Here is a 13,783-nt window from a genome sequence, read left to right as displayed (position 1 = left end):
ACTCTTCGGTACTGGTTTTGCCTCTTTTTACCTGTGTGACATAGGGCAGCTTCAGTTTTGTGTGTCTCAGTTCTCTTATCTGTAAAATAATAACACCCATGTCTATGTCATGCTGTGGATGTGACGAACGAAGGAGTTCGTGTGCAGGGAGCTTACAGCAGTGCCTCTCATAGAGGGAGGGTCATACTAGCTGTTATGTTGTACGTATGTGTCCCAGCATTGCTGACATAAGTGCCCGGGACTGAGTTATATGGAAATTTTAAACATCCTTTATTTATGCCTCAACCAACATAGCGCTTTGTTTATGTAAGAAATTCACTTTAATTATCAGCCATTAGTGACAGTTAATAAATGGAACTGTGTTGAACTTGGCAGTTAAGTATGAACACCTCCCAGAAGCTTACTTCTCTTGATATTTGAATAAAGAATCTGTTCTCATTAAGGTAGACTTACTCAGTTCAGGTAAGGTTCAAAGAGTATTATTGGTCTTGATCATCATGTTTATACCATAAACGAAAGGTTTACAACCCATGACTGCACATTAGAAGCACCTGGGTCTCTCAGACCAGTTGAATTGGAAAATTTGGAGGTGGAACTCAGGCATTGGTATTTTTAGAGTTCCCCAAGGTGATTTTAATGTACAGACAGAATAGAAAACCACTGGCCTAGAGAGTTAGTAATTAAGTGTATATCTCTATCATTTAATTGCTGACATTGATATGTAATTTCCTCATATTTAAGTAAATAAAATGACATGGCTATTTACAGATATTTCTTTAAAGGAGGACCTAGGGTTTCCATTAATTCTGTAGCCTATCGGTGTGTGCCGTAAAGCAGAAATGAGAATCTTGTTTTAAAATTATCAAGGTCACCTGGGTGGCTCAGGTGGTTAAGTGTCCTACCTCGGCTCAGGTCATGGTCTCACGGTTTGTGAGTTTGAGCCCCGTGTCAGACTCTGTGCTGACAGCTCAGAGCCTAGAGCCAGCTTCCTATTCTGTCTATGCCTCTCTCTGCCCCTCCCCCACTCATGTTCTGTCTCTGTCTCTCTCTCTCTCAAAACTAAATAAACATTAAAAAACAAAAATTAGCTATGAAGTTTTGTTTTTGGAAGGATGAAGTGCTGTCAATATTAGCAAACAATATAGAAATCCCAGAATGTTAAAGATGAGAGGGACCCTCAAGGCATCTCGTAGAAAGGGGGGTACACTTTGAAGTCAGTCCTGGCTTTTAGTGGCTTATTCACTTCCTATGGGATCTTGGGTTCTTTACTTAACCAATCCGAACCTCAACTTCTTGATCTGTAAAATCGAGGTGAGCATGTGCTTTATATGATGATGAGTGTGTTTCCTGGGCACACACACTCATGTCTTGCTTCCCTGCCTCCTACCTGATCCCTAGATCCATCTGGTGCAGATGTCCATGGCAGGGACTGCGTTGCAGCCTCTGCAGAGCCAGCTTCTGGGAACCGCTTCCTCCCACTCCTCGGGGACCACTTCTCTGGCTCTGTTGGGACTGTTTCATGGCTGGATGTTTGGATCCCATGACCTTAAGTGAACATAACATTTAGTGTGCAAGGGTCAGTACTGCTGGCGAAGCAGAGTGAAGCTTTTCATGAGACAGGAGATGAAGGAGATCTTGTGGCCATGTGATGGCAGCCTTTGAGTACCTTCTGTCTGCCCCAGACGATCCGTGTGCAGGACCCAGATGGCTGCCTTGTGTCTCCAAGTATATGTTTTTAGCCATTGCTTCTTGGGGTTGAACAGGAACAATGAGAGGTCACTATCTCTATCTTAGCTTGGGGTAAGCACAGAAGAATCATAGACCTCTTTGATTGTTGTGGTTGTTGTTTTTATGATAGGAATACTGGATTTCATCTTTTCCCCCCACCCTTGTCTCTCAGATCCTTCAGCATTTGGCTATAAAATGATTAGGCCAACTGGTTCTCCTGTTGCCCATTCTTTGTGTCCTAGGAAGGAGATTCATGGTTTCTTATTCTTTGTAAATTTTAAGGCCTCAGGTCTTGATCTCAACTATGGGGCTTCAGTGTCCTTCCCATTTGTAAGCCTGCTTTCTAGGACTATCCTCAATCTTAATTTTCAGAATTCTGCTTCTATAACCATCTCTGGACTGATATGAAGTTTTCATTGGAAATGAAACTGCCATTTTTCTGTTTCCTTTGTCTACTGGAATCAGCACCCTCTTATGATTAACAGTAGTAGGAGCTGTATTGAATTTTTAGGTGGTAAGGATCTCAAAACATCACACTTGTGGGCTGGGTGGTGTGACTTAAAGCTTGTGCCCCTCCACTAGATTATGAGACTATTGAGGGTAGAAGCCATGTTTTACAGCCGAGTATCATTGTAACTATCATTTATTATGTATCTACTGTGCACTGAAGGCTTTTCTTTATTTCAATTAATCTCCATAAAAATAATGTACACATGAGGAATCTTAGAGAGCTTAAGTAAACTGCCCAAGGTCATGTGGCTTTTGAGTGGATTTTTGAACTCACTTTGATATTAAACCCTGTGTTCTAAAATCATGTTTCTAAATTCCCTCTGAAAGGAAGGAGAAGATACAGGTAAGAAGAATGGGATCTTGGCCTATAGAATGTTGGATGACCTCTTGAGTTGGGGTCAGGTATGGAGGTGTATTCTTAGAGGAGGAGAGAAGGTCTGCATATCTTCAAAGCCCCTGTTTTTCCCATTAATGTACTGACCGGCATTGCTGACGTACGTGGACTAAGAATGGACCCTATGACTCTCAAGGCAGAAGTCACGCCCGTGGACGGCTTTGGCCCGCACGTGGCTTTTTTATTCAGGTCAAGAGAGACCCCAAGATTACGTGAAGACATCTCTCACTGATAAGAGCCATTGGGTGAGCAATCAGGCAAACTCTGAAGAGGACTCTATGAATCCATGGTGATGAGATGTTCTGTGCTGAAGTCAGCTTTGGCTTGCTGATGATGAGGAGATAGTCTGTAGTCACCTGCTGTGTTTGGAGTTTAGACCATCAGAACGTGCCTACCAGCTCTGGTGAGCGACAGGAAGTATATAAATGCTTTCTGGCATTGGAGCTCTGTCGGATATTTCCAGAGAACGTTTCCCTTTTAATGTAGTTGGAAACTATAAATTTAACTCCTGCTGGGGGAAAAAAAAGTAATGGTTTCACAAAAGAAAAAAAGCTCTTTAAAAGGCTTAACTCCTGTCACAAACATGTGCTTTTTAATAAATGGGAAATTCCTGGTGCAGGGAAAAAATGCCCTTTTGTACAAATGAGGTCATTCTGGTCTTAACTGGCCCTATGCACTCTAGTTCCTGCGCTCTGTTCCACGTTTTGTGACCAGAGGTTATTGGAAGGGTAATCCCTGTGTGCATAGTCACTGCTTTTAGGGCATGTTGCCAAAGAGAAAGTTATCTTAGCTCACAAGCTTCCAAGCCAGTGCAAGAGGCCCAGCTCCCAGGGGTACCCGGCCAGTGACTGATAATGACTTGGTTTAGCTTGGCTGTGGGTTGAGTTTTTAAAGCACACTTTTCTTGTGCACTGGGATTTTTGTGTCTGCTGCTTCTTTAGATTTCTCAACAGCTCCATTGCTTCTCGATTCAGGAGTGATTTTTCTTGCTTGGGCACATTCTATCTACTGTGCTTTCATTCCATCCCGAAGAAACATCAGTGCCAGATTGAGGCTTCCTGTTCATCTTCTTCACCTGGTGTATATGAAAAACAGCTGTTGAAGGCATTTGCCCTGTACCCATTTCCTTGCACACTTGGAGGCTGATTCCTCCAAAAATTAATTTCTGATTTGGTTCTTACCCCAATTTCTTAATAAAATCTATGGTCAGGGAACTTTGTGGCTACCTGGGTCAGAAACTCCAAGCCTAGGCTCTGTTGCCTAAATAAGTCTAAAAAAATTTTGTTGACCTGGGAGTAAGAAACTATCTTCAGCTCTCCCAGAGAGGCAAGGATTACATGATTCGGCTGGGAACTACTTATGTGTTTGCTGCAGACCCCATTTTGTTGCCCAGAGCACCTGTGGCCCCTCTTGGAGGCCTCAGCATCCTTGCTTGAAATCTCTTGGGTCCTTGAGGAGGTGAGGCTTGATCTGGGCATGGCCCTTGTTTCTTGAGTCCGCCCCTCCTCCACTGCCCTCAAGGCCTCGGTTTGTTGTAGACAACCACAATAAATATTGAAACTAAGGGCTGCTGCAAAAGAATTGGAAAAAATATGGCTAGGAAATGCTATCACCCTTGAAACGCTGGGAAATTCGGGGTAATTGCTGAGTGCCTCATATTAGTTCCTCTGGAGAAAATACATGGCAAAATGCATAATGGGTTAATATTATAAAGTGAAAACTCATAGAAGATAAATCAGAAGCCCCATATCTGCCTCTGATGCTCAGAAGGGGAAAGGCACTGATTTGCTGATAATATATTTTTATTTTTCTTCTTCTCCAGCCTCAGACGATACAGCAGACTCTCCAGAGGACACTGCAGTGTTATGAGCACCAAGTTATTGGGTAAGTAAAATAGATTTTGGTCATTATTTGGGGAAAATTAAAGATAATTACTCAAACACAGCTGTTGAGCATGCGCTTTCCTGCCACCCAAGTCAGTCTTTACCAGTGGCTGTGGGGCGGAGATTCCTTGGGACCCCTGGACTGACTTCCTTTGCTTTATTTTTGTGTAATCCTTTTAAATGAAATTCCCTTTTGGTATTGCCTTTCCTTTTCAACTTTTCTTCTTCTTGTGTTCTTTCCATCTTCTCCACCGAATCTCCTAATTGTGCTTTAGTAATACAGTCAGGTTTAATAGTACCAACTGAGAGGCTTTAAATGGGATTTTAGAATCCTTTAGGAAAGTTGACTCAGAGTCAATACAAGCCTGATAAGTTCAAGGAGAGGTATTGCTTTAGTTAGTTTAGTTAGTTCTATGTTCCATATTTGTCTTGAATCTTTCTTTTCTTGACATCATTGGGATATGGTTTAATGTAAGAAGACAAAATCAAGGAACAGGAACTCCAGCCCTCACCAGCACATAGAACTTTAAAGTTACTTTAATCTGTTTTGTAAGGGAGGATGACGATGGTAACAGCTAATTGAAGATTAGATGCCGTGGGTAAATGAGATGATTTCAGTGGGAGTATTCTGTAAATAGAAAGCTCCAGATAAGTGTAAGGTATACTTATGACTGGCTATGGCAGAAAGCAATTGGAAATACAGAAGCCTCAATTCACTTTCTGATGCAGACTACCTTAAAATGAAGAAGTTGAAGTCATTGACATGAGAGGCAGTGCATATTTGTAATTCACATAGTTAATTTCTCTGAGCTGCCATCATTTATTTGTGTAAGATTGTGAGCACTTTTGAGGAGCTAAGATTCAAATCCTAGTACCTTTTGAAAGGCCATCAAGCATCATTTAACATTTGGGGCCAATAGTCATTGCCCTGGGGATCGAGACTATGTTTGTGGCTAGTAGGCTACGCTGTGATTAGTTTTTTAAACAAAAACAGAAGAAAAGAAGATTTAGTGGAAACATAATCTCGGTACCTAGTACAATGCCATATACTTTAAGTGCTGGATAATTATGTTAATTGTCATTTCAGAGGGAATTGCTTTGAAACTTTGTCACATGAGTCCTCAAAACTGTGGTACTAGGAGAAGCATATTATTTAAACTCGTGAGATGGCTTTTAGTTTGAGGCCATTAATGACTTTAAATGGTTTACCCTAATGGAGGCAAATGATGTCAAATTAATCTCTCCCCAGATATTCTAAAATAAAACTTAATCACTCTCATTGGATTTGCTGCTTCCAAAGTGTGGTATTTGGATCAAACTAGTCAATATACTTGGCACGGTTTCTTGTGTGTGGTGAGCACTACAACCTGTTTGCTCTTGTGTTTAGTGTCATTATTATTTTTTAAGTTTTCTTTCATTAAAATTTTTTTTAAAGTTTGTTTGTCTTTGAGAGGGAGAGAGAGTGTGTGCACGAGCGGGAAAGGGGCAGAGAGAGAGGGAGCATATCCAAAGGAGGCTCCAGGCTCTGCGTTGTCAGCACAGATCCTGACACAGGGCTCGAACCCGTGAACCGTGAGATCATGACCTGAGCCGAAGTTGGTCACCTAACCGACTGAGCCACCCAGGCGCCCCTATTTTTAACACTTTCTTTCTTTCTTTATTTATTTATTTAATGAAATTTATTGTCAAATTGGTTTCCATACAACACCCAGTGCTCATCCCAACAGGTGCCCTCCTCAATGCCCATCACCCACTTTCCCCGCCCTTCCACCCCCCATCAACCCTCAGTTTATTCTCAGTTTCTAAGTCTCTTATGGTTTGGCTCCCTCCCTCCTTTTTTTTTTTTTTTTCCTTCCCCTCCCCCATGGTCTTCTGTTAAGTTTCTCAGGATCCACATAAGAGTGAAAACATATGGTATCTTTCTCTGTATGACTTGTTTCACTTAGCATCACACTCTCCAGTTCCATCCACGTTGCTACGAAAGGCCATATTTCATTCAAAACCACACTGAGATATCACCTCACGCCAGTCAGAATGGCTGAAATGAACAAATCAGGAGACTATAGATGCTGGCGAGGATGTGGAGAAAGGGGAACCCCCTTGCACTGTTGGTGGGAATGCAAACTGGTCCAGCCGCTCTGGAAAACAGTGTGGGCGTTCCTCAAAAAATTAAAAATAGATCTCCCCTATGACCCAGGAATAGCACTGCTAGGAATTTACACCAGGGATACAGGACTGCCGATGCTTAGGGGCACTTGTACCCCAGTGTTTATAGCCACACATTCAACAACGGCCAAATTATGGAAAGAGCCTAAATGTCCATCAAGTGATGAATGGACAAAGAAGGTGTGGTTTATATACACAATGGAATACTACTTGGCAATGAGTATTTTTAATATTTTAAAGACAATACCAGTAACCAAATAACAAATCATTTCCTGGAATTGCAAATGCCCTCTCTTTTGAAATGAAATGGTGACTGATGAAAGGCTCATTTGTGAACTGAACTTATGTCCTCAGGGCAGATCGGAGCAGGAGTCTTGCAACTGTGATCAGAGTAGTTACCTAGACTATGTTACCGTATTCAGGAGAAAATTCTTTTTTCCATTAGTAAGAGGGAGTTCTCTTTTATATCAGCCATTGCCTCAACTCTCCTGCTCCCTCTTTCCTTGTAGACCTAGCCTGTGGTGATTCTTGGCCTCCAAATAGTCTTTGGTAGTTCTGTTTCTTAGAGACAGTGTAAGGAAAACCGTGCATGTGACTCCGATAAAGAGGCATCCTGATGTCCAGCTGTCTCCAAAGAGACCTGTTAACACATTTTCACCTGAGTGGGGGCTGCCTTCTGAGGACTTGGAAGTACCAGTGCCCGCTGCCTTTATTCGTGGGCACGCAAACAGAGAGGAGATGTTGGTGGCAGTATCGTGACATTGGCCTTTCTTGACTTTGTCTTCCCTCTTCCCTTGGCCCCAGTGTCCCCACCCATCTCTCTCTCTTTCTTCCTATTTCTCTTTAATAGTGAAAAAGGAGAGCATCTATTATGACTAACATTTGAATTCAGTATTCACACCTGCCTGTTGTACCTCTTTCAAAGACACAATTAAAGGCTTTTTATCTCTAACTGAAAAGGAGTGTGTTTCTTCCAGTTAAAGGGATTTCAGGCAATTGGTAAAAATTGCTGAGTATTAGTTTACATGTTTCCGGCAGAGGGTGAGGGTGGGAGAGCGATGGTTTTCCAAAACTCTGAAATAGGGCTTTGCCCAAGGTTTGTCTTGAAGTAATTCAGCTTTAAGGAGCCTTGAGTTGGGAGGATGAATCGGGATGAATGGTAAGCCCGGGACAAATAATAAGCTAGCCCTCCTGGAGTTTCTTTTTTTCAAAATTGTAATTGCAGTGCAGTTAACATACAGTGTTATGTTAGCTTCAGGTGTAGAATATGGTTATTCTTCACTTCCATACATCACCCTGTGCTCATCACAAGTGCACCCTTCACCTGTTTCATTCATCCCCCACCCACCTCCCCTTGGGGGACCACCAGTGTGTCAGAGTATTCTCTGTAGTCAAGAGTCTATTTCTTGGTTTGTCTCTCTTGTTTTTCCTTTTGCTCATTTGTTTAGTTTCTTAAATCCCACATATGAGTGACATGATATGGTATCTGTCTTTCTCTGACTGATTTCACTTAGCATAACTTTCTACCTCCCTCCATGTCGAGAAGGGTCCCAGCCCTTCTGTTGTGAATTTCTTAAGTCCCCTCTAACCACTGGCCTCCCAGCCTCCCTTTCTTGTCCTTTAAAACTGCCCTTGGACCTGCTTTATTTATCAGAACTTCAGGACTGCCTGCTGGTCCTTGATGAATTCTTACAAGTAGTTCACAGAAACTCTCTGAGGCTTTTTAAGTCTCCGAGATGGAGACATGAATGCAGGGAGCAGCTGTTGAAAGGCTCACACAGATGGAGGACGGAAGGGAGGAGCTCGCGAGCCTCTGTCGGGGAGACAGCCTCTCTGTGCCCCAGGAACTTCATCTTCAAACATTTGTTCTAGTCCTCAGCTTGTCGATTCTCTGGTTCACGCAGTTATTCAGAGACCGTTCAGGCTGCAGAAAGGAGGGCTCAAGTTATTCATGCCATGTGGAAAAGCCTCTACATCCTCACTGTTGCCGTGGCGGCTTCTGGCCTGGACACTTAGTCTTGTGCCTAAACGTTGTGTCCACCACAGCAAGGTGACCAATCAGATTAGATTATGTCCCCTTCTCCTTTCAGCCCAATGGTTCTCCCTTGTTAACGTGCATCAGAATCACCTGCGGGCTTGTTAAAACACAGAGAGCTGGACCTCACCTGCAGGACTCTGACCCCGTGTGTCCCATGCACTCTTGGGGCGTTTCTAGTGAGTTTCCAGATAATTCTGCTGACGCTGCTGGGCCAGATATTAAACTGTGAAATCCTTGCTTTACACCATTTAATGGCTTCCTGTGATAGAGTAAAATCTGAACTTTGCCTGTGATCTGGGCTCTGCTTACCTCTCTGATTCCATCTTCTTCCACTCCCCCTTGTCACTCCCCGCCCTCCCTGCCAGGCGTCTGTGGGCTTCTCAACTCCTGCTTAGCCTCAGGACCTTTGCGCATACCATCCCACTTTCCTGAAATGGCCTGTCCCCAGATAGGTACATGGATTACTTTTTTTTTTAATGTTCAGGTCTCTTTTTAAACATCGTTATCTTCAGAAAAACATGCCATGGCCACCCAATCTAGAGAAGCCCTCCATCCCCTCCTTACATCTCCAACCCAGATATTTTGTATTCTATTCCTCTCTGGTATTCCTTTTCATACAATTTATCATAGCCGATGTTATCTTGTTTATTTATCTAAATTACTTTCTTCTATGTTTCTATGCCTTTGTAATTCCTTGGTACATAGGAGGGACTAACATGTTTTTTGGGGGGCTTGGGGAAGTGTGAATAAATGAGAAAGTTGCTCCCTGGAGGTATATACGTAGAAGTATGTGTCTAGTGGATAAAAGAGTAGATTATGCTTGGAAGGGGGCTTAAAATGAGGGGTAGAAATAATCTCCAGGGTCGATTACAGTTGTAGTATCCAAGAGCCTTTCCTGCATAGCATAAATTTTACTGATTTATTTGCTTAGTTTCTCCTTTATGCTTAATGCTCTACCTCTGTGTGTCAGGCTGACTTTGTGGTAAGTTTATTTTTAAATTTTTTTGTATAAACTCTGCACAGGCACACTCACCTGTCCATACAGCACAGTCTTCTTCCCTCAATACGAGGAAAAGGGGCACTGAGTGTACATCTTTGTGTTAGTCTTTCTGTAACTCAAGCTTCTAGGGGCTGGACTCGCTTCTTGGACAGTGTGGTGGAAGGAACAATCAGAACCAGAAGGGGTAAGTAGGGGACAGGCCGGGATCGCTGTCAGAATTGAAAGGCACCCCGGATTGAGGAAAGTCTGCTTTGTGATGACTTTCTCCCTCTGATGTCATTGTTGCCATTATGTTGTGTCCCTCCTGGTCTCTGAGCAGAGGGCTGAGAAAATGCTTTGGGAGGAGACCTACCACATACCAGGTTTCCTAGATTTAAAGTGATTCTTTAATCACTTTAAAGTGCTTTAGGGCACATTAGGTAACAAAAACGAGCCTCAGTTTTCTCATTTTTAAACTGGTAACAACATACTGACGTCCAGAGTGCCACTCCCAGACTGTCCTCACGTTTGTGCTTCATGACTCCCCCTGGTCCGTAGCTCACCAAAGTGGATTACCACGACGGTGCAGACAGAGAGTTCTTTAAACCCATGATTGGAAAACACGCGATGATCCATCTTCCTGAGACGGAATGTTCAATCGTTACATATTTTAAAAGCTGAAGCCTGAAGAAATGTATATTCAGAACACTGCCACTCACTTCGAGCCTTTTTTGGCCAGAAGAAGCATCATTGTGCTAATATCGCGGGTGGGGCCACTGCCAAGCTCTTTTATTATTTGGGACAACTTTTCCTATCGTCATCTAAAATTAAATTCTCTCATTCCCTTTATCACTGTGGGCCTCATGTTTGTTTTGTATTGCCAACCTTCTTTCTTCTTTTGACAGTCGAATAGGGATTAATAAACTAAGTAATTTCCATAGAACATTAGAAGTAGGTGAACCCTGGATATTCTGGGACACAAACCTTAATGTTATTACTTAGGCTGTCATGGTGAGATTTTGTGGCCATCCGTCATTTTATCTAAAAAGTGATAAAGCTTCCTTTTCATATATTTACAAAGAATATGTGAATGGATAAACACAATGTTAGATAAAAGCTATTATCTTTTCTCGTGGGTGGGTGGCCCAGTGCGTTAAGCAATCTACTCATGATTTCAGTTCAGGTCATGATCTCACAGTTCTGAGTTCGAGCCCTGAGTTGGGCTCTGCACGGACAGTGTGGAGTCTGCTTGGAATTCTCTCTCCTTCCCTCTCCTCCCCTGTCCTGCTCACACACACACTCTCTCTCTCAAAATAAATAAACTTAAAAAATTAAAAAAATAAAAAATAAAAGCTATTATCTATTAATTGATTACTCTTTTTGAGGCTTTACATCTCTTATTTTATGGGATATTGACCATCTGTTTCATAAGATTATTGCATAAAGCTCATTTTGTAGATGAGGAAACTGAAGCTGTGAGAAAAAAACATTTTGTCTAGGATCAGTCCAATTAAAGTGAGAGAGCCTGATTTTACAAACAATCCTGTATTTGTCTGTTTTTGATGACCATGTTCCCCATTCTACCTTTTACGAGTGATTCCTGCATCCTGGAAACTGTAATGAGCATTTTGCCAAACTGGTTTGTTGGGATCTGATCTTAGGGAAGTGTGCAAGCCTGAGACCATCTTATGTTTTCTCTCAGTTGCTTCAAACATGCAAGGATGGGTCCGCTGTGATATTGGGTGGATTGCCCTGATTTTCAAGAACTTCCAGGGAGTCTGTAGTCTACTCCAGATGAGTTCACATGTCAATCCCATATCCATTCTCCCCATTCCATCCCTCTCTGGCTGTGTCAGAATGCAAGTAGAGGGGTATCCTGGGGCATTTCACTCCTGTGGTCCAGGCCAATCCTTTCTACGTCCCTTTCTCTTATGTATCAGGTGGGAGTAAAATGGAAGATAGGGGCAGCCTTTTTAAATTCACTGATGACTGTGACAGTCCTGTCTTGGCTAGGAGACCCTCAGTAAGGTATTTCAGATGCCCCACTCTTGCCCCTGAGAAGTATACTTCATGGTCTTTCTGGTGGGATCTCTCTCCTGCTGGGAGTCTCTGGCTGGGGAAGGCAGTAAGAGGGGACAACCCAAGTGTTCTTCTCTTTCCTGGCATCTCCCGACCCATGGGAAATGCCTAATTTTTGCCTTGCCAAATGGAGGTATGGTAGGCGGCTCCTATTTTGCCTCTCTTTCTTTTCCCTGTTAATAAGTCTTTCTGGAACCTTCTCCCTCCACTCAGGCACCAAGGGATGATCAGGAATTATACCACCTCAGCAGACGTTCACAGTGGAATGTGGTACCCAGCGCCCCATCTTGACCAGGGGCGGACCCCTCTCTCCCCAACTGGGCTTCTGCAGAAAACCTGTCCTTTCTCTTTTTCTTGTAGGGCAAGGGAAGAATAACAACAGTGTTCTCCTCCTAGGCCAGTTACTTTTTCTTCCGAGGATTTGCTTTCAATTTTTTTTTTTTTTTATTCCTTTGCTTCTGTGAGCTGGCGATGGCGGGGCCTCCAGTCATTTCTTAAGTGCTGAAGGGAATTGCTACTTTTGTGGAATGTGGGAGCATCAGGCCTCTGGTGTCTTCAGCTCTGGTGCCTTCGCTCTAATCTAGAGGCAACTGGAGAAGTTCCAGGCATCACCTGATTACACAGGCATTTTGTAATTCTGTCCTCGCGAGAACTCTGGTGGGAGAGCGGATCTCCATTTTATGAGGGGGGCGAGTTAGACTCAAAGAGATGAAGTTACTTGCTCAAAGCCCCACAGATAGAAAATGGTAAGAGCATGATTCAAATTCTGTCAGACTCCAAATGGTTCGTTAGCTAATTTGTTATCCATGCACCACCCTGCTGCGTCCTGGGCTGGGATAGAGGTTAGGACGTGTTGACTTTTCACAAAGTACCAGTGCACCAAGTAAGTACCATTAATTATTTTTATTGCCAGGCTTCTTCCTTACAGAAACCGATTACCAGCAGCTCTGAAGCCCTCAGATAAGGAAACCACTAGCTGTACAAACTGATACATGTTCTGGTTCTCCTCGTGTATTTTTTTTTTTCCACACACAGCTGTCTTATTAATGATGGCCTCTGGTTCCTGACCCACACAGCTCATGCTGATGTTAATGGCGGGTTATGCCAGAAGTGGTGTCTGAAACCCTGAGTTATTTTAAAATGCAGTTATTTTTAAAAGCACAGAGTACGTGTGCTTGTGTGTACATATATGAGTGCATTCGCAGATGGTTTAAAAATTTGCTCTGTATGCTAATTTTGTTTTCTTCTTAGTTACAGGGACGCAGAAAGGAATTTCCACAATATCTCTAACAGATGCTCCTATGCAGACCATTCCAACAAAGAGGGTATTGAAGACGTCTCAGGAATCCTTCAATGCACTGCTAATATACTCGGTATATTAACTATATGTTTATAGGTTGAGAGAGAATGAGGGGAGAAGGGAAAGTCAAGTATAAATGTTTCATTTTCTACTGAGGGGGGGTTTGGAGACTAAGGCAAATGAAGACTAGGACCTTGTCTTAAAGTGATTTAATTTCGACACTCCTGGAGATGTGTAAGTGCAAATTACGTGCACGCCGTTTCCTTGGAGGTAGAAAAACATTATAATAAGAATACTCACGTGCCAGGGAAACCCAGAATTTGTATGTTGGTATCAGCCTCCTGTAATCCATATTTCTCTGGTTCTTAACTTCGACTGAAGTTGGGGATCTTCCTGTCCAAGCCCACACTCTATTATTGGCATAACAGTATTTGTGAGAGGCCTTGGTGGGAGCTGGAGGGTGGCTCACATGTAGCCATAGTGGACTCTACACTCAGAGGTGGTGGCAGGTCATCTACTGAGGTCTTTGTCCGTGTGTGTGTGTGTGTGTGTGTGTGTGTGTGTGTCCACCTTGAAGATGCTAGTAGTATGGCGGCAGGACTGTTTTTGAAGGAGGAGTGTTAGCACACTAAATCATGCTGCCTTCAGGCACCATAAATGAGCCGTGCTCTCTTACTATATGATGTTCTTGGTGTGTGAGAGCTAC

At 42.9% G+C, this 13,783-nt stretch overlaps 1 protein-coding gene across 1 annotated transcript in view; it reads left to right on the top strand.

Annotated features, from left to right (window-relative positions):
- The window catches only part of GUCY1A2 (guanylate cyclase 1 soluble subunit alpha 2), a 329,020-nt gene that overhangs the window by 26,247 nt on the left and 288,990 nt on the right, over window positions 1–13,783 (top strand). Inside the window, exons 2-3 of the mRNA XM_030332816.1 lie at window positions 4,455–4,516; window positions 13,029–13,150. Coding sequence (XP_030188676.1) covers window positions 4,455–4,516; window positions 13,029–13,150 — 184 coding nt within the window. The remainder of the gene's footprint in view (window positions 1–4,454; window positions 4,517–13,028; window positions 13,151–13,783) is intronic.

Source organism: Lynx canadensis, chromosome D1, assembly GCF_007474595.2.
Source record: "Lynx canadensis isolate LIC74 chromosome D1, mLynCan4.pri.v2, whole genome shotgun sequence".
Taxonomy (NCBI): domain Eukaryota; kingdom Metazoa; phylum Chordata; class Mammalia; order Carnivora; family Felidae; genus Lynx; species Lynx canadensis.
The sequence above is the reverse complement of the archived record's forward strand: the minus strand, read 5'-3'. Positions and strand labels throughout refer to the sequence as shown.